This window comes from Myxine glutinosa, chromosome 7, assembly GCF_964187855.1.
Source record: "Myxine glutinosa chromosome 7, kmMyxGlut1.1, whole genome shotgun sequence".
Taxonomy (NCBI): Eukaryota; Metazoa; Chordata; class Myxini; order Myxiniformes; family Myxinidae; genus Myxine; species Myxine glutinosa.
In genome coordinates, this window is record NC_136267.1 from 104,084,619 (window position 1) to 104,104,223 (window position 19,605).

The window sequence follows — 19,605 nt, forward strand, 5'->3', positions numbered from 1 at the left end:
TTCTCTTTTTGTCTCCTAAAAAGAAATGACAGGTCCTGGGTTGCAGTTTTGTAAATAGTCAAATAATGTCACTTGTAAATAATGCTCCCCACCGTCAATGTGTAGTGTTACATATTTATGTGAATGTATGTGAATTACCATTCAGGTCTTTGCCTATCCGTGTGTAGTATATTAAGTTGTGGTGTAGTTGTTGTGGTTGGAGGGTCAGGAGCCCTTCGGAGGGAGTGGCCGGAAACGGAAGTGGCCGGAAACGGAAGTGGCCGGAAACGGAAGAGGAAAAGACACGAGGAGAGAAAAGGACGGTGATTCCTCTTCCTCGCCCCGCGACGACAGAAGGTGGAATCGACCTTGCGCTGCGCGGAAAACAGAGGCGTTCCGAAACCCGTTTGGCGAGAGGAGTTACCTGGACGCGTAACTACCTGTTGACACGTGAAGTCCCCGTGAGTTCGTGCACGGAACCAAGCGGTCGCACGTTGGGCCGCGCGCGCGTTGCAAACCGCGCTGGGTTTTGCCCCGTCTACAAGGACGCGTACGGGTCGCACGTTGAACCTCGCACGCGGTGTAAACCGCGCTTGGTTTTGCCCCGTCTACAAGGCCGCGTACGGGTCGCACGTTGAACCTCGCCCGCGGTGCAAACCGCGCTTGGTTTTGCCCCGTCTACAAGGACGCGTACGGGTCGCACGTTGAACCTCGCACGCGGTGCAAACCGCGCTTGGTTTTGCCCCGTCTACAAGGACGCGTACGGGTCGCACTTCAGGGCCTCGCGCGCGTTGGAAGCCGCGCTGGGTTTTGCCCCGTTGCTTGGCAAGGAGGTGCGCTGCAACAGCTGTCCCCGGTACGAGACGGCACGTTTGGAGCACGTCCGCCCGGGGTTCGTTCAACCGCCCGTGTGCGGAGACGAGAGACATTGTGGGAGACATTGACCACGGAGGGAGTCAGGAGTGGGGCTCACGTGAGGAATATATAAGATGGCCATCTTAGAGTTAGTGTAGATGAGTTTATACCTTTGTAATATTGATTGTGCATTGTTGATGGTTGTTGATTGCTCAGGGAATATATTATTGATTATTCCGGATCCTTGGTGTGGGGTTTCTTCTTGACCGGAATTCATATTGATTGCGTTACGAAAGCGTATAAACCATATATCTTTCTGGCGGGGTCCCTCCCACGGTCCGGGGGTCACCAAGACCAGGTAGTTACCGGGAGGACCACGTAACAGAATTGGGGGCTCGTCCAAATTACGATTTGCGGTTTCGCAATTGGGTCTACGTCCGGGATTTAAAATTGTATAAAGTAATAAAATAATAATTTTAATTAATTAAAATTTATTAATTAATTATTAATTGGTAAAAAAAATTTTTTTTTTGAAAAATTGGGGTAAAATCTTGGGTGAAGGTTAACAGGTGTTAACAATAGGCACCATGGCGTTTGTGGCACAGAACTTTGGGGTAACACCGAGTGAGGCACAGTTCCGAGCGTTGCTAAAGTCGGACCTCTTGAAATTGGCCAAACATTTTAACTTGGAGGTCCGAACTAATTTGAGGAAGGCAGAGTTGCAGGCCACGGTGATACAATCTATGGTGGGATTAGGAACATGGGACGAGTTAGCCTGGGAGTGGCTACCCGAAGAACCAGAAGACGTTGAGCTCCGGAAACTGGAGTTGCAATTACGGAGCCAGGAACGGATTAAAGAAGAAGAAAGGAAAGCAGAAAAGGAAAGAGCAGAAGAAGAAAGGAAAGCAGAAGAGAGGAGAGAAGAGAAGCAAGCAGAGGAAAGGAGAGTGGAACGAGAACTCCAGGAAAGGTTAAAAGAAGAAGAAAGGAAAGCAGAAAAGGAAAGAGCAGAAGAAGAAAGGAAAGCAGAAGCGAGGAGAGAAGAGAAACAAGCAGAGGAAAGGAGAGTGGAACGAGAACTCCAGGAAAGGTTAGCAGAAGAAGAAAGGAAAGCAGAAGCGAGGAGAGAAGAGAAACAAGCAGAGGAAAGGAGAGTGGAACGAGAACTCCAGGAAAGGTTAGAAGGGAGAAAAGCAGAGGAGAGGAGAGCTGCAAGGGACCTCGAAGCAGAGGAGAGAAAAGCGGAAAGGGAATTAAAGGAACGTGACATGGAGCTTCAGCAAGAAATCAAATTCAAGGAGCTGGAGTTAATGAGAGAACGGGGAGAGGCACCACCCTTGCTGACGGGGTCGACACCTAACCAGAAAACCTGGGATGTGGGCAGACATGTGAGGCTGGTTCCACCGTTCAGTGAAAAAGAAGTCGCGAAATTTTTTCCACACTTTGAGAAAGTGGCTCGACAATTAAACTGGCCGGAGGAGGCCTGGACCATACTCGTGCAAAGTGTGCTGGTGGGGAAAGCTCAGGAAATTTATTCGGCGCTACCAATGGACCAATGTGCAGATTATGAGGTACTGAAGAAGCACATCCTCAAGGCCTATGAGTTGGTTCCGGAAGCTTACAGGCAAAAATTCAGGAATGCCAGGAAGAGGGAGAGTGAGACCCATGTGGAGTTTGCCAGAGTGAAAGAAAACATGTTTGATCGGTGGTGTGAGTCAAAAGGAGTCGGGAAAGACTTCGAGAAATTGCGGGACTTGATCCTGGTGGAGGAATTCCAGCAGTGTGTCCACGAGGACATCAAAGTGTACCTGCAGGAAAAGAAGGTACCAAAGTTGTGGGACGCAGCCACCATGGCAGATGATTATGCCTTAACCCACCGAATAGGGGTCCACGAACCTAACTCCTCGCCTAGATCTCCGCAGGGGAGGTGGGGAACAGCAGGTGCGGAGAACGACCATACATGGCGGCGGCCTCGAGATGGTTATGGGGACAACTATGATACCCCACCGGTTCGAAATCGGAGGGATGAGGGCCCAAGACAAACTTATAGTTCGGGGGGCCCGAGGCAGACCACGAGTTTTTCCTCCGGGCCTACTTGCGCTTTTTGCAAGAAACCTGGACACTTGATGTCCAGTTGTTACCGCATGAAAAGCGAAGACCCAGAGCGGAGTCCGACTACTACGACTCCAAACGCAATGGCCATTGTGAGAAATCGCCATCAAAAGGGTTACCAACCATTTATTTCAGAGGGGTTTGTGTCACGGGATGGAGCCTCGACTAACCGGAAACCGGTTAGGATATTGAGGGACACAGGGGCACATCAATCTTTAATGCTTGAAGGCATTTTGCCATGGTCCGAGGAGACGGCAACGGGGGATAGTGTTCGTTTACAGGGGATCGGGGGCGGTGTTAGTGCTCCCCTTCATGTCATCCATTTGGAGTCCGATTTGGTGTCAGGACCGGTCACCGTCGGTTTACAAGCCACGCTTCCTGTAGAGGGTGTATCTGTGGTTATCGGGAATGATTTGGCCGGGGGTAAAGTTTATGGTAACCTGAGGGTTGGTAAAGAGCCCAGCAGGGAAAATAACGCCACACCAGCTCGGGATGGCGACAAAAGTGCCAAGTTATTTGTAGGGGGACTGAACTTCAAAACAGAGGAAGAAGTTCTGACCTCTGTCTTCAACAGATATGGGCCGCTGGTGGAAGTGCGGTTGGTAAGAGACTGGGAAACGCAACAGTCAAGAGGGTTCGGCTTTGTCACGTTTGCCAGCACAAAAGACGCCAGAGAGGCAGAGAAGAATTGGAATGGCAAGGATTTGGAGGGTCGGACCATAACAGTAGGGAAGGCATTTCGTAGGCGTCGAGAGGTCTACAGGAGAGGACAACTGGGCGGTAGTTTTGGTGGTGGCCGAGAAGGAGACCGCTATTCATGGGACTACAGGGACCAGTGGTCCCACCCTAATTATTAGGGAAGTTCTGAGAAGTTGAAGCACTGAAGGCGGCGGAGCCGCCGAGCCAAGATTCCTACACGAATTAACCGTGAACGCCGTTCCTAAAGGCGTCCAGGTAGTGAACTTTCATGCACGGACTAACCGTGAACTCCGCGTTCCTAAAGGCATCCATGTAGTGAATACTCGGCTTGGCCTCCCGGAAAAAGTGCTATCGAGTTGCTTAACTTTGGATCTTTGATCAACCCTTAACCTTCATTCCCAAGATACGGACGGTCAAAGTCAGAGGGTCATGAGATGGAGTTTGATTTGGCAGGGACAATGTCGTTGTTGGTACTTAGTCCAGAGGGAGTAATCGGGAGGGGTTGTGGTGAAATTTTGGTTGCTTTATTTTTAAGTGATAACTGGGCCCGGGGGGGAACTGATAATGTGGGGGGGGTTGAGTTATCTGGTTTGTTTCTCCAAATTGGCCGGCAAAGAAAGTTTTCGCTGGGTTCAAACTTTCTTTCTTGAAGGGGGGGAGTGTTACATATTTATGTGAATGTATGTGAATTACCATTCAGGTCTTTGCCTATCCGTGTGTAGTATATTAAGTTGTGGTGTAGTTGTTGTGGTTGGAGGGTCAGGAGCCCTTCGGAGGGAGTGGCCGGAAACGGAAGTGGCCGGAAACGGGAGTGGCCGGAAACGGAAGAGGAAAAGACACGAGGAGAGAAAAGGACGGTGATTCCTCTTCCTCGCCCCGCGACGACAGAAGGTGGAATCGACCTTGCGCTGCGCGGAAAACAGAGGCGTTCCGAAACCCGTTTGGCGAGAGGAGTTACCTGGACGCGTAACTACCTGTTGACACGTGAAGTCCCCGTGAGTTCGTGCACGGAACCAAGCAGTCGCACGTTGGGCCACGCGCGCGTTGCAAACCGCGCTGGGTTTTGCCCCGTCTACAAGGACGCGTACGGGTCGCACGTTGAACCTCGCACGCGGTGTAAACCGCGCTTGGTTTTGCCCCGTCTACAAGGCCGCGTACGGGTCGCACGTTGAACCTCGCCCGCGGTGCAAACCGCGCTTGGTTTTGCCCCGTCTACAAGGACGCGTACGGGTCGCACGTTGAACCTCGCACGCGGTGCAAACCGCGCTTGGTTTTGCCCCGTCTACAAGGACGCGTACGGGTCGCACTTCGGGGCCTCGCGCGCGTTGGAAGCCGCGCTGGGTTTTGCCCCGTTGCTTGGCAAGGAGGTGCGCTGCAACAGCTGTCCCCGGTACGAGACGGCACGTTTGGAGCACGTCCGCCCGGGGTTCGTTCAACCGCCCGTGTGCGGAGACGAGAGACATTGTGGGAGACATTGACCACGGAGGGAGTCAGGAGTGGGGCTCACGTGAGGAATATATAAGATGGCCATCTTAGAGTTAGTGTAGATGAGTTTATACCTTTGTAATATTGATTGTGCATTGTTGATGGTTGTTGATTGCTCAGGGAATATATTATTGATTATTCCGGATCCTTGGTGTGGGGTTTCTTCTTGACCGGAATTCATATTGATTGCGTTACGAAAGCGTATAAACCATATATCTTTCTGGCGGGGTCCCTCCCACGGTCCGGGGGTCACCAAGACCAGGTAGTTACCGGGAGGACCACGTAACAGTAGTTTGAAAATTAATTCCGAAATTCGGTTAGTTGTGGGTGTGAATCTGTTAGGTAGGGTGCAACGTAATAGGGGGACATATTTATTGTGTTTTTAAAACTGTCACACTCAGGGTCAGGTTAATTGTAGAGGGAACTACACCTGAGTGTCACATTAAGTTAAAGTTTTCGGGCAGGGACGTCCCGTGAGGAATGAGGGTGCTGTGTTGCAGTTCTTAGAACCTTCACTTTATCAAATTTAGTATTAAAATCCCTTATAAATAACCCCTGTGTACATTTCCCTTTAATTGGCTGTTAATTGAAATGAGTGCACCTTAGCTAGTCCATGTACAAGCACATAGCCAATCATAGAACCTCTCTTATAGTTATATCGTTATTCTGTGTTTCAGATAAGGCTGTGTGTCCAATAGTCGATCTTACGTTGCACCAAATCAAATAAGATAGATCCCCATTTCGATTGCCCCAAAGCCTACATTTCCAACAGCATTCGCCTACATCTCCAACAGCATTCGCCTCCATTGCGCACGTGGTCAGCTCGAAGAAGAAGGGCGTTTCCCGCCCATCGTCATCAGAATGTGGAGCCAAGAAAGCCCTTGCCAACCAACCAAGAATGAGTGGATTTGGCTTGAGAGAGCCGAGAAAGAAAGATCGAGCAGGTTCGTGAAGGTTCCAGGGCGTGGCTATATAACCCGTTACGGGAAGCCCCCACCGAGAGATGATTGAGGGAGGCAGATGAGTGAGGGAGCACGAATTGAGAACGCATGAGGAAGAGAGCGCATGAGGCAGAGTTATTGAAGGAGGTGCGCTGGACAAGTTCTGTGGAATGAGGTACGAGAGAGAGACGACGCTGCTTCAACCAGCCCCTGCCGCGCGCAGCTTTGACGCGCTGCCGCGAAGTAACGCCGCCGTGTGAACCAGAGTGCGGGGAGTCGGCGGCTGCTCACCTCCAGCCCTGCCGTTTGTACGGACCTGAACCTCATCCTTTCAGCCCTGTGGTCCCACCTTCTCATCCCTCCATCCAATTCCTGCCCACAATTGCCCCATTCGTGTGAGTCTGTTTGTGTTGTCCTGTCCCTGGGAGTACGTAAGACTGTATAAGCTAAGAATTGCCCTGTGTATCTGCTTCTTCCTCTTCACTTTATATTACTTCATTCGTCTTCTTCTTTGGGTTTGTGTAAATAATAATAAATATCTGTTCTTTCTTTCCCGTTTGGTTTCCTTCTCGTCCGATCGCTTTAGTGGTTTCTTGATTGAGTTCCTGTGGTGCGATTTCGGCCAACGCTTCATAATCGGGTTTAGTCCCTTGATAATGGCCCGGATTCCGGACTGCTAAACCGCTCAGCAAAATACCATCTTGTCCGGGATTCGAGCGGAGTTACCCACCTGCCTTGTGGAGGGATTGGAGGAGGTGTACGGGAATCCCTTGACCAATCACCTCGGCCAATCCCACCCCACAGGGGAGCGGGGTAGCTTCAGGATCGGAGACGGCCAGTGCAAAATACAAGGGGGGATTAAACCGCCCCCCTCTGGTCAGGGGAGTGCCGTCCCCTTTACCGTAACAATATATATACATGTTTATATCTGTATTGTAAAAATAGATTGTGTCACCAGCAAATGTGCTTCATTTTATTCAATCACCATGTTTTCTTTCTTCTATCTATCATTCATCTTCTCAAATCACCTAGACACCATGTACAAAAAGTTTCTAATTCCGGTTAAAAGTGTTTTTTTGTTGGATTATTACTTCCTCTTTTTTTTTACATTTTTGTTCGAGGGACTCTAAGCTTATAGCAGAGCTAAACGACAAAGGGCAACAGGTTCATATTTTACCAACAGGTATGGGGGAGATAGATGTACAAAAGGAGGAAAGGAAGAATAACACAAAACACAGAAACAATTCAACACCATCACATAAAATTGAACACGATCAGGTAATATGATGATAAAGCTACAATTACACATGAAACTGTATAGTTCTTGCCTTTAATCAGAGAAAATAAGAGAAGCAAAACGAAAGAGAAAACTGTATCTCATAACGAAGTTTTATTTTGTGAATGATAAGTTGAAACAGAATCCCCTGCCAAAATATATACCATAAGAGAGCCGTTAGTATGTGCATGCGTGCATGCATGTGTGTGTCGTCATTTTTCTCAAATGGTTGCATGAATCTTCGTTAAACTTCCAGAGGTTCATCGCTGCGTGTTGGAGTAGTTTAGGCACCACTCCGACCAATTTTTCAAAAATTTTAGAAAAAAAGTAGATGTTTGGTGTTTTTTTTTTCTTTTTCTTTTTTTCTTTTAAATAATCGCTCCATAGTGCCTTTGTAGCTACATAAAAAACCACCGTTTAGAAGCCATTTTACTACATGTTTGTAGTACCCTTTGTACCCTTTGTAGCCCAAACCCAGTACCCTTTGTAGCTACATGAAAGGTAATATTAAATGATTCCCGACCCCATTCCATAGTGGGTGTCGAGAAGTGTTTTCAGCCCCCACAAAAAGTAGACCAGTGAACACCCAGTACCCCAGATAGTCAGTTATTTGTTGAGGAACAAAGATAAATTCTAACTATGACATCAATGAATAACACATGTATACTACTTTCATAATGCAACATAAATGAATTAAATAATTTCACAATGCTAATTAAAAGTGCAAAAAAAAAAGTGTCAAATGTCAAAAGTGTCAAAAAGCAGAAGCAGTCATTCAAAGTTATTTTCTTCCCCAGAAAATTATCTTGAAAGACAAAATTGCTGAAGCTGATTCTTTTCCAAATCCTAGAAAAGCAAATTTTGGCTCCTCCAATTACTTTCCCAAAGCGTACAGAACGAAAAAGTCACCATTCTACTGCACTGTCTGGAGCAATGAATTCCCTCAGTTTTGACGCCGTTTTAAAAGTTCAAGAAGAGATAATGCTGGGACAATAAATGGAATTTCTGTCCACTTTGAGCAAACTTTTGTCTTGACGTCACTGCCAACCTTGATCTCCAGGACGAAGGATTCAACAGATAAGCATGGCAGTTCCATTCCTTTGTAGAACATCTGTGAACCCCAGACCTGTTTGGAAGAGGAAAACAGCAAACTACATTCAACAGGTTATGATGACAAGGCACAAATTATTGCATTTTGCTGCATCAAGGTTTCACAACAAACGTTTCTGTGTACGAGTTCGAGACGCAGAAATAGATGGAGAATGGGCACAGCATCGGCAATGGATTAGAGGGAAGCAGACAGATATTGGACACAGACAACGGACAGACTGGAAAATAAAATATCAGTGGTAGATGTGGGAGAGGACAGAGGATAAAACTAAGAGGGATACATATATATATATATATATATATATATATATATATATATATATATATATATATATATATATATATATATATATACTGTATATATATATATATATATATATATATATATATATATATATATATATATATATATATATATATATATATATATATATATATATATATATATATATACAGTGATCCCTCGTTTATCGCGGGGGTTACGTTCCAGAACCCCCCGCGATAGACGAAAATCCGCGAAGTAGCGACCATATTTTTATTTTATTATTTATATATATTTTAAAGCTTTATGACCCTCCCCACACTCTTATTAACCTTTCCCACACTCTTATTAACCTTTCTCACACTCTTATTAACCTTTCCCATACTCTTATAAACACTTCCTATACTCTTAAACACTTTTTACACTCTTAAACATACGTAATTTTAACAACATATAAAATTCTAATGGGTAATCAAGATTGAAGATACTGTAGCGACCCATGGGTTCCCCAAGCAAGACCAGCATCAGAATCTCCTTGCTCCAGCCGGTGACGTCACCGGCGGGGATCCCCGGTGTCAGAGTGGCTGGTCACGTGACCGCCAAAGCGTGCCGCGCGTGCGGGTATAATCAGCTACACCTGTTGATCACGTGACCGCCGAAGCACGCCACGCTTGAGAGGCGTGGCTTTCGGTTTCTGGTTGTGCTTTATAATGCAGCCCGATAAATGGGCTTTTCAGTGTTCCCGAGTTGGTTTTGAGAATAAATATCTTCTCGGACGAGTTTGTGTCTTGCCCGTCATTTCGTCCGTATCAAGCAAGAGCCCCGGCTCTTCAATACTACAACTTGCGTGATGAAGATGATGATGAATTAGCTGTGCAGTACTGATGACGATGAAGGTGATGACGATGATGAATGTACTGCACAGCCAGAAAGAGCATTACAGTTACCCATTACGTGGGTAACTAGCGCAAATGGAAGCTGCCGCATCTGCGTTTTCCATATGCACGACTCTTTGTTTCTCCTTCTACTGTACACTATGTACAGTATTTTATTTCTTGTAATATGTTTTAATTACTGTATTTTTCTTTTTTTTTACGTTTTTTAATTTTTTAGGCTAGTAAATGCTTATTTTACCACAAAAATATTTAAAATAATAGTATATAAAAATACATTTATACCGCAAAATCCCGTGATATAGCGAAAAATCGGCGATATAATTTTACATATACTAGCGAGAAAAACCCGCGATGTACCGAAGCCGCGAAAAGTGAACCGCGATATAGCGAGGGATGACTGTATATATATATATATATATATATATATATATATATATATATATATATATATATATATAGTTATGTTGGTGAGATAGAGTGATATATAGAGTCAGGTAGATCTGTATAGGTAGTGTGCTCCGATTATCGTGATAGGAAACACCACATGTAAGAAGTTTGTTTCGGCGGTTTGTTCGCGCAAGTGTATCTTTGTGATCATACAAGGATAATCCTTGTGTTAGTGGTCGTAGGGATTATGCTAATTCTCCGGCTCGTAAAACCTAGTAATCATCCCATTGTCCCTTATAGCACTGCACAAAGACACAAGTCGGGCCCATTAGTACACTAATTAATAAATGACAGTAAAAACTGACCGGAAGTCAGGCATCAGGCAGTAGGGCTAACAACACCGCTTGGTTGAACACACATCGCACAGGCAGGCCGAGAGCCACGCCCAGGACTCGCTATTGGGCGGGAGTCGACCAATTGGAAGAGCATGGCCAATGACGTAAGAAGGCAAGAAGCGACTGACTGATTGGTGAAGAGCAAGGCGCATAGGGGCATCACGCTGATTGGCAGGGCACGCCGATGACGTCAAAGGGTGGACTGCGTGTGATAGGTGGAAAGCGAAACACAGTAGTGGTGGCCTGCGGGCGTTGGTGGAGAGAGGCAGATGACGTCACGAGGGATCGATAAAAAGTGGAGAGAGAGCGGCATTTTCTCTCCTGCTCTGGACCTTCTGCTTGCTTCTGGTGCCTGCCTGCAGTGTGCGCCGACGATTCTCCCCCCTATCTTCACGTTCTGGACCTCGGTGCGGGCGACGGTATGCCAAGACCTTGCTGGGAATTGTGAGGAGGCCGAGTTTGGCAGGCGGAAACGATGCGCGGCTGGCCGCTGGAGAACAGAGAGGCCTCGTGAATGGGGGCGTTCAGGGCTTGTTTTCGCGCCAACGGCCGGGCGGTTCCAGCCAACGCAGTGGACGAGTTGGACGATACCTGACGAGACCACGAGCGAGTCAGAGCTAAGTTACACACCACACACCATTCTTTTCATTTTTATTCTCCTGTGTCTGTGTTATACGTCTGGTGTGGGGACGTCCCGATTAGGAATTAGTTTCACCGTCGCGATTTTCTTTGTTACCAGCATTGTATAAAATAAATCTTTTCATTATTTTATTTGTACATTTTAAGCCGTATTCCCGTTTGAGTTTATTTCCTGCAGGCTTTCGAACTGCCGGCGAACGCGACAGGTAAGCTTCAGCCTTTTCTTCTTCTTTCTTCCTCCCCGCGTATATAGTACAATCCGCTATTGAACAGAACGCCTTGAAGTAACGCTCGATTGTGAAATAACGTATATTTAACGTATAAGTAACGATATATATATCGTTAAATTTGTTGGGGTTAGGCAGTGATTACTTTAGTCCAGGTAGATTTGCATAGATTAGTGTGCTCCGACTGTAGCGAGGAAGAAGAACCACCTCAATGTACTATAAGTAGGGACTTTGCTTAGACCGGACTGTCGGATTAAGTTTGTATCTTCGTCCCCATTACGAGTAGTGGGGCATGTTAACTAGCTCAGCAATTATGGGTAATTATCCCTTGTATGTCGTTACCTCTGTATTTATTCTTTTGTTCCTTTTGACAATTCACCACACATAGGGCTAGAATCCCACATTTAAACGCCCTAATAAAAACATACCGGAAGCCAGGACATCGAGGGCTGCGCTGACAACCCTGACTTTTGAGGCACACATAGGTCGGGCAGGCCGAGGCCATGCCCCGAGGAGCCGTGATTGGGTGGGGTTTTTGATTGACGGGAAGGACTGGTAAGAAGCACATGCTGATTGGTGAAGCACGACCGATGACGTCAGGGCGGCGTGTAACCAGTAGTTGGAGGGGCAGACATTTTCCCTTCTCGTTTTGGATGTTAAAGCGAACGGTTGTGCTTGCTCTCTGCATGGGGAGGCTTCATCATAAACGCCCGCGTTCCGAGACTTTGCTGGTGGTCGTGAAGAGGCAGAAGAGCCGCGCACGGAGAGCTGCAGTTTTCCAGGCAGGAGCGACATGTGGACGAGCGCTGCTGGCTCACTGCAGTGCGAGACACAGTGAGGCCTGGGTTCCCGCCAACCTGGGTCCCTGCCGATGCACAGGGCGAATTTGACGACCCTTGACGAGACTCCACCAGCGATCAGAGTTAAGTGCACACACACACACATTTCTTTTCAGTTATCCTTCCCTTTCGTCTGTTTTCAAGTCTGTTTGTGGGGACATCCCGTTTAGGAATTTAGATCATCACGCATTTTCGTTGTACCAGTATTTATTTAAATAAACCTGTTATTTTTGTACATTTTAAATCTGTTTTCGTTTGAGTTTATTTATTGCAGGGTTTGGATACTGCCGGTGAGATCGACAAGGTAAGGCCTCCCCCTCCCCCACGCGTATTCTCCGCTATATTTTTTAACTGAACGCTTCGAAGTTAAAGCTCATTTGGCCTTCCCTGCTACCCTAAGGTATTCACCAAGGGTAGTCACGTGACAACTGGTGTCAGGAGTTTAGGATTCGGACTCGACGGACATTTTTGTGTTCGAGGGTTGCGAGTTTGACACCGGCTGAGGGCAAATTGTGCTCAGCTTTCGGAATCGAAATTTTTTAACGATTGACTTTCTCTAGTCAAGGGGGAGGTAATCGTAGTACCGAGGTCCAAATTTTATAGTCAATTGGGGTGTACGAGGTGCAACATCGCATTCTCGAGAAATTAAAATTGATTTTTTTTTCTCTGAGGTAAAAATACGCAGGCGGAAGAACTGCTTTCTCACGAGTGGCAGAAGCGAGTGAGATAGCCGAGCGGGTTGGGGAGAGGAGACTTTGGAAGTGAGCCGGAGATAGGGGGATTGGACATTCAGAGTGGAACCTCCCCCGTTCCGAGCACCAGCCCATCCCCCTCCCATAATAGGGAGCCGGGAACAATGGGAACATACCGGATGGATTTCCAGGCCATGGTAATAAATTTTATGGGATGATTGGAGAATCGGGGTTTGCTTGCAAGCGACGGGGCTTGCTTCGATCTCTCCACGGCATCAAAGTTTGAGTGTTTTCCTGTTCGTTTCTTTGTCAAATTTCCGCTGCGTATTTTGTTGTGTATGTGTTATTGTGTGTTTCTATTTGGTTTTGGTTTTGTAGTTGTTGCAAATTTGTGTGTAATTAGTCGTTTCTTTGTTCGCGCCTCGTGCGGCCTGGTGTCTCGTGCGGCCTCCTCGTCTCGACTTGTGCCCCGCCCCCTGTATCTCGTTTGTTCTTTCACCTCTGCTCCTGCTTTCTTAAATCCACGTTCTCACTTAGAGACTTTTCCCAGATTGTTTTTCATGGTTTTATTTAAATATTTATTTAAATATGTTTAAACCGCAGCCGTGATGCTGACGCCGCTCCCCCCCCCCCCCCCACCCCCCAGAATTTCCATGTTTTAAACGTTTCCCAGTGTGTACCCTGGATAAGAATAGGTACGCCGTATCCCTGCGTGTCGTAAGAGGCGACTAAGAGGGTTGGCGTCAGGAAGGGCATCCAGCCATAAAAACATTGCCTCAAAAAGAGAACCATGACAATTACAACTACATGTGGGCAGGGTACAGCCCGAAGTGGAGATCGGTTTCTGAGGTTTGGGACATGGAATGTAGGGACAATGACAAGGAGATCAGGAGAAGTGGTGGAAGTATTGGTCAGAAGAAGAGTGGACATGTTGTGTGCAAGAGACGAGATGGAAGGGAAGTGGTGTGAGAATGGTGAAGGGTAGGCAGGGACAGAAATACAAGTTTGTGTGGCAAGGGTGTTCGGAGGGCGTGAATGGTGTTGGTGTCCTGTTTTCTGAGGAGTTTGTAGACAGTGTGGTGAGTGTGACTAGAGTGAGTGATAGGTTGATGGTGGTGAAAATGATGATTGGAAAGGTCTTGGTGAACGTCATCTCGGGATATGCTCCGTAGGTTGGTCGAAGCGATGAAGAGAAGGACAAGTTCTGGTGTGCGATAGAGAAGCTGATGGAAAACGTGAAAGATGAGGAAGTTGTTGTGGTAGGAGGAGACCTAAATGGACATGTGGGAAGGAGTATGGATGGTTTTGACGGAGTTCATGGGGGTTACGGATATGGTGTGAGAAATGGAGAAGGTGAAAGGATTTTGGAGTTTGCTGATGGAGCTGATTTGTTGATTTGTAATACTCAGTTCCAGAAAGAGGAGAATAAGCTTGTTACATACACGTCAGGTGGGTCGACGACAACCGTTGACTACCTGATGGTGCGTAGGCGAGATAGGGGGCACCTCCAGGACACAAAGGTGATCCCGGGGGAGGAGGCTGTTTCACAGCACCACTTGGTTGTCTGCGACGTAAGGGTGAAAGGTGCGAGGAGAGCTCGGCGGGTGAAGTACCAACCGACAATGAAGGTGTGGAGGTTGAAAGAGGTGACAGTAAGGGAGGCATTAAAAGAGAGGCTGAGTAGGGTAGAGGATGATGTGGTTGAGCTTGAAAGTGGTTGGATGTCAATGAAAGCTAGTCTGTTGGGAGCCGTTGGTGAGGTATGTGGATGGACAAAAGGACCACTGAGGCACTAGGAAACATGGTGGTGGGATGATGAAGTTGGAAAGAGGATTGACGAGAAGAGGAAGAAGTTCAAGGAGTGGCAGAAGGCGAAGGGTACAGGAGCAGAAACAGCAGAGCATGAAAGTTATAAGGCAGCCAGGAAGGCTGCAAAGAAAGAGGAAGCAAAGGTGCAGGAGGCATGTAGGAAAATGTTCGGAGAACGCTTGGATTCGGAAGAGGGTCAGAAAGCAGTATTCAGGATTGCAAAGCAGATAGCGAAAGAGAGGTGTGATGTGATGGGGGTGAGTTGCTTGAAGGATGAAGTAGGACAAATCATTGTCGACCCAGATGGAATTAAAGGAAGATGGAAAAGATATATGGAAATGCTGTTGAATACAGAGAATGAATGGGATGGCAACATAGAGAGTAACCCAGTTTTAGGACCGGCAGAGAAGATAACTGAGAAGGAAGTTGAGGAAGCGATAAAAGCAATGAAGAGTAGAAAAGCGGGAGGGCCGACGGGAGTTGTGGGAGATATGTTGAAGGCAGCAGGAAGTTGGGGTGTGAAGAGAATGACAGAGATCTGTAATCTGGTGGTGAAAGAAGGCCGCATTCCAGTGGATTGGGAACTGAGTACCCTCGTCCCTCTACACAAGGGGAAAGGTGACCCTCTGAAGTGTGGCTCGTACCGAGCGATAAAGTTATTGGAGCATGGAATGAAGGTATTGGAAAGGGTGTTGGAGAGGAGGATAAGGAAGAAAGTGAAGATCGACGAAATGCAGTTTGGATTCATGCCAGGAAGCGGAACGACAGACGCGCTTTTCATTGTGAGGCAGTTGCAGGAGAAGTACATGGAGAAGAGGAAGAAGTTGTTTCTTGGGTTTGTTGATCTGGAGAAAGCATTCGATCGGGTTCCACGCAAAGTATTGACATGGGCATTGAGGAAGTTAGGAGTGGAGGAATGGTTGATCAGAGTAGTGATGGCAATGTACAAAAGAGCGCGCACAGCTGTAAGGACGAAGGACGGGAACAGTGGTGAGTTTGAGGTGAAGGTGGGAGTGCATCAGGGGTCGGTACTAAGTCCACTACTATTTGTAGCTGTGATGGAGGTGCTGGCTCAGAACGTAAAGGAGGGTTTACCGTGGGAGTTGTTGTATGCAGATGATCTGGTGTTGATTGCGGAAAGTATGGATGGACTGAAGGAAAAGATGAACACATGGAAGGAATGTATGGAGACAAAAGGTCTGAAGGTGAATATCGGAAAGACGAAGGTGATGGCAAGTGGTAAAGCATGTGGTGAGGTGGAAAGAACTGGGAAGTGGCCCTGTGCTGTGTGTAGGAAGGGTGTCAGAGTGAACTCCATTCAGTGTACAATGTGCGCTGAGTGGGTTCATCAAAAATGTAGTGGTCTGAGAGGGTCATTAACCAGTGTGGCAGCTACATTCAAATGTAAGGTGTGCACAGAGGGAGCTGCAGATGGAGGAAATGTTGAGTTGGATCTTGGAGACGGCGTGAAGCTGGAAGGTGTGAAAACATTTTGCTACCTCGGAGACATGCTGAATGGAGAAGGTGGATCAGACACGGCAACGGTTGCTCGAGTGAGATGTGCATGGAAGAAGTTTCGGGAATTGAGTGGCATGCTGATGATGAGGGGAGTGTCGTTGAAGCTGAAGGGAAAGGTGTATGCTGCATGTGTGAGAAGTGTTATGATTTATGGGAGCGAGACATGGGTAATGAACGTAGAGCAGCAACGAAGGTTGGAAAGGGTGGAAATGCGAATGGTTCGACGGATGTGCGGAGTATCGTTGAGAGAGAGGAAGACAAATGATGAATTGCGAAAGATGATGGGAATAGAGCCTGTGGTTGATGCTGTGAAGAGGAACAGGTTGAGATGGTTTGGTCATGTGTTGAGGAAGGATGAAAGTGACTGGTTGAGAAGAGTGATGGAAATGAATGTAGAAGGAAGTAGAAGACGGGGAAGACCGAGAAAGACTTGGCTAAAGATGGTGGAAGAAGAAATGCGGGCAAGGGGGTTAACAAGGAGAGATGCAGAAAATAGGGCAAAATGGAGAAGATTGTCATGGGGACCGCAAGGCTAACCCCCGCTCTAGCAGGGAAAATGGCCTTTAAAATGCATGTTGTTGTTGTTGTTTGATTGGAGAATGATATGAAGGAAATGAAGGGAGATACGAGGGGAATGGAAAATAAAATGAATGCTCAGAGTGAGCGACGGGAAAACAAAATGGATGAACAAAAGAATGGAATGAAGGGAATTAGTGAGAAAATTAATGCTCAGAATGAGCGCAGTGAACGAATGGAAAATAAAATTAATGGATAAAGAGGAGAATTGAAGGGACGAATTAATGGAATGAAAACACAAAAGGAAGAACAAAAGAATGGTGCCAATGGGGGCACAGGAGAAGCCGTGGGCTGCAGAATTTGAATCTTAAACGGGGGGAATTTAACATTGGGAATGAAAAAGTGTGAGACCCAAACTGATGTGCTTGGGGCGCAGGAGGGGAAAAATTTAAATGGGGAATGTTTGGAGGTAAATGGGGAGTGTTTGAATGTAAATAGGGGAAACTCAAATTTAAATGGGGAATGTTTGGCTGAGGAAGACCTGGAAGGCTATCAGGCTGGTGTGAATACTGCAATACACCAACAGGGGGAGGAATTTGGAATTGTGCAGCACCAGGGTGGTTGTGCGGAGCAATAGGAGGTAACAATATTGGAGGTCCGTGTAACGGAGCCGGACCGAGTATGTTTCGAGGATGACCTGTTGGAGCCAGGATTGATTGGAGATGATAATATGAATGATTTGACCCAGCAGCTGGACACCTGTGACAGTACCATCGAGGAGGAGGTTGCTCAGATCCAACAGAGCATGGTAGATGAGGTAAGTTGGTCAGTTGATAAGGTTAAGGTGACCGAGGGGACCCTCACCACAAACCATAATTGGGTACAAGAGGCTCTGAAATTGGATACCCAACAGGGGGCGGAGGGGAGAGTGGGGGAGTGGGGGGGGGGGGGGTAGTTTTGATCTCCAGCTTTCAAGTTCTCCAGCTTTCAATGAGCGCAAGTAATGACGTCACTGCCATGTACATACAACTGCACATATATTTGGATTGGTTTGCTCCCAGCTGCATCCAGGGGATTCCATATAATGAGTGGATACCAGAGGTAATGTGCCATGTGGCAGATGGCACTTATCGCTCCCATTAAGGTACAGCATTGCTGGATGGGATACCTTAATGGCGGTTCACCACTGATGGTATGAAATCGCATAGTGACTGATATATAACCAAAAGGTTTTCAGTCATAAGTGTATGCAGTACTCACTGCGTTGCCCTGACGAGCCCCAAAAAGGGCGAAACCAGGTCGGTAACTGTGAGTTTTACATACACTTATGACAGTATCTGAACTAAGATCAAAATTCTGCTCTGTCAGAGGGTTCCCTTGAGAGCTTGACAGGCAGAGCGTATGTACATGGCAGTGACGTCATTACTTGCGCTCATTGAAAGCTGGAGAACTGCACATATATTTGGATATATATATATATATATATATATATATATATATATATATATATATATATATACATATATATATATATATATATATATATATATATATATATATATATATATATATATATATATATATATATATGTATATATATATATATATATATATATATATATATATATATATATATATATATATGTATATATATATATATATATATATATATATATATATATATATATATATATATATATATATATATATATGTATGTATGTATGTATATATATATATATATATATATATATATATATATATATATACAGTGAAACCTTGACTTACGAGTGCACCAACTTACGAGTTTTCCGAGATACGAGCCGTTGCTCGGTCGATTTTTTGCTTTGTGATGCGAGCCGAGATCTGAGTTACGAGCGAGCGAGCTTACGCCACCCGCCACTAGGTAGCCCAGCGAGCGTTCATTTCACGTGGTTATCTTGCCGTGCAAGCATCTCTGCCATATCGCTGTTGCTTTGTTTTCGCATTTTGTTTATTTTGGAAAATTTCTTAGTTTTAACCATGGGTCCTAAGAAATTGAGTGCCAAGGGCAGTGCTGAGAAGAAGAAAAGGCTGATGTGCTTGGATATAAAACACGTAATCGTCGAAAAACATGAGCGAGGTGTGCATGTTGTCGACTTGGCGAGGCAGTACGATCGTAGTACTTCTACGATATGTACGATTTTGAAGCAGGAGTCGTCGATAAAGGCTATAACGCCAGCCAAGGGCGTTAAGATTATTTCAAAGCTCCGGACCTCTGTCCATGAAGAGATGGAGAAGTTGTTGTTTGTGTGGTTGACGGAGAAGCAGCTCGCAGGAGATACCGTGACCGAGAGCATCATCTGTGAGAAGGCACGAGACATTTACGGGGATTTGGTGCAGCAGACGGCGGGAACATCAACGGACGAGGCATCGGAAGAGTCATTCAAAGCCAGTCGGGGATGGTTTGATAATTTTAAGAAGAGGACCGGCATTCACTCCGTCGTCAGGCATGGTGAGGCAGCAAGCTCGGATGTGAAGGCAGCTGAAGATTTTATTATAACTTTTGCCGAACTGATAGAAGCCGAAGGATACATCCCCCAGCAAATCTTCAACTGTGACGAGACAGGGCTCTTCTGGAAAAATATGCCGGGGAGGACGTATATAACGGCAGAGGAGAAGAGCATGCCAGGCCACAACTTGTTCAGAGTGCCGGCGATAGCTCGCCTTCTCTTTGTGGAAGACACGGTGAGATCCTTAACATCCAACAACTAATGGGACGCAAACGGGGCGCCCAGTTTAGCGGTACACACATTGATGAATCACCCTGCCTGTGAAACACCGACATGACAGGTTATAGCTGGGTCGGGATTCAAACTCAGGCTGGACAGTTTAGAGTCAAGTGTGCGTACCTCCAGTCCAGGCCATCCTGCCAACTTGTATGCTGCATACAGGTGAAATATAAAGCGCGAGATAATTTTTATATATATT

General features: G+C 46.4%; 1 protein-coding gene across 1 annotated transcript in view; it reads right to left on the reverse strand.

The window, feature by feature from the left end:
* Positions 1-7,030: 7,030 nt before the first annotated feature.
* Positions 7,031-19,605, reverse strand: part of LOC137431610 (interferon-induced helicase C domain-containing protein 1) — a 54,025-nt gene continuing 41,450 nt past the window's right edge. The window contains exon 11 of the mRNA XM_078782709.1: positions 7,031-8,473. Within this exon, the coding sequence (XP_078638835.1) occupies positions 8,291-8,473 (183 nt within the window). The 3' untranslated portion in view covers positions 7,031-8,290. The remainder of the gene's footprint in view (positions 8,474-19,605) is intronic.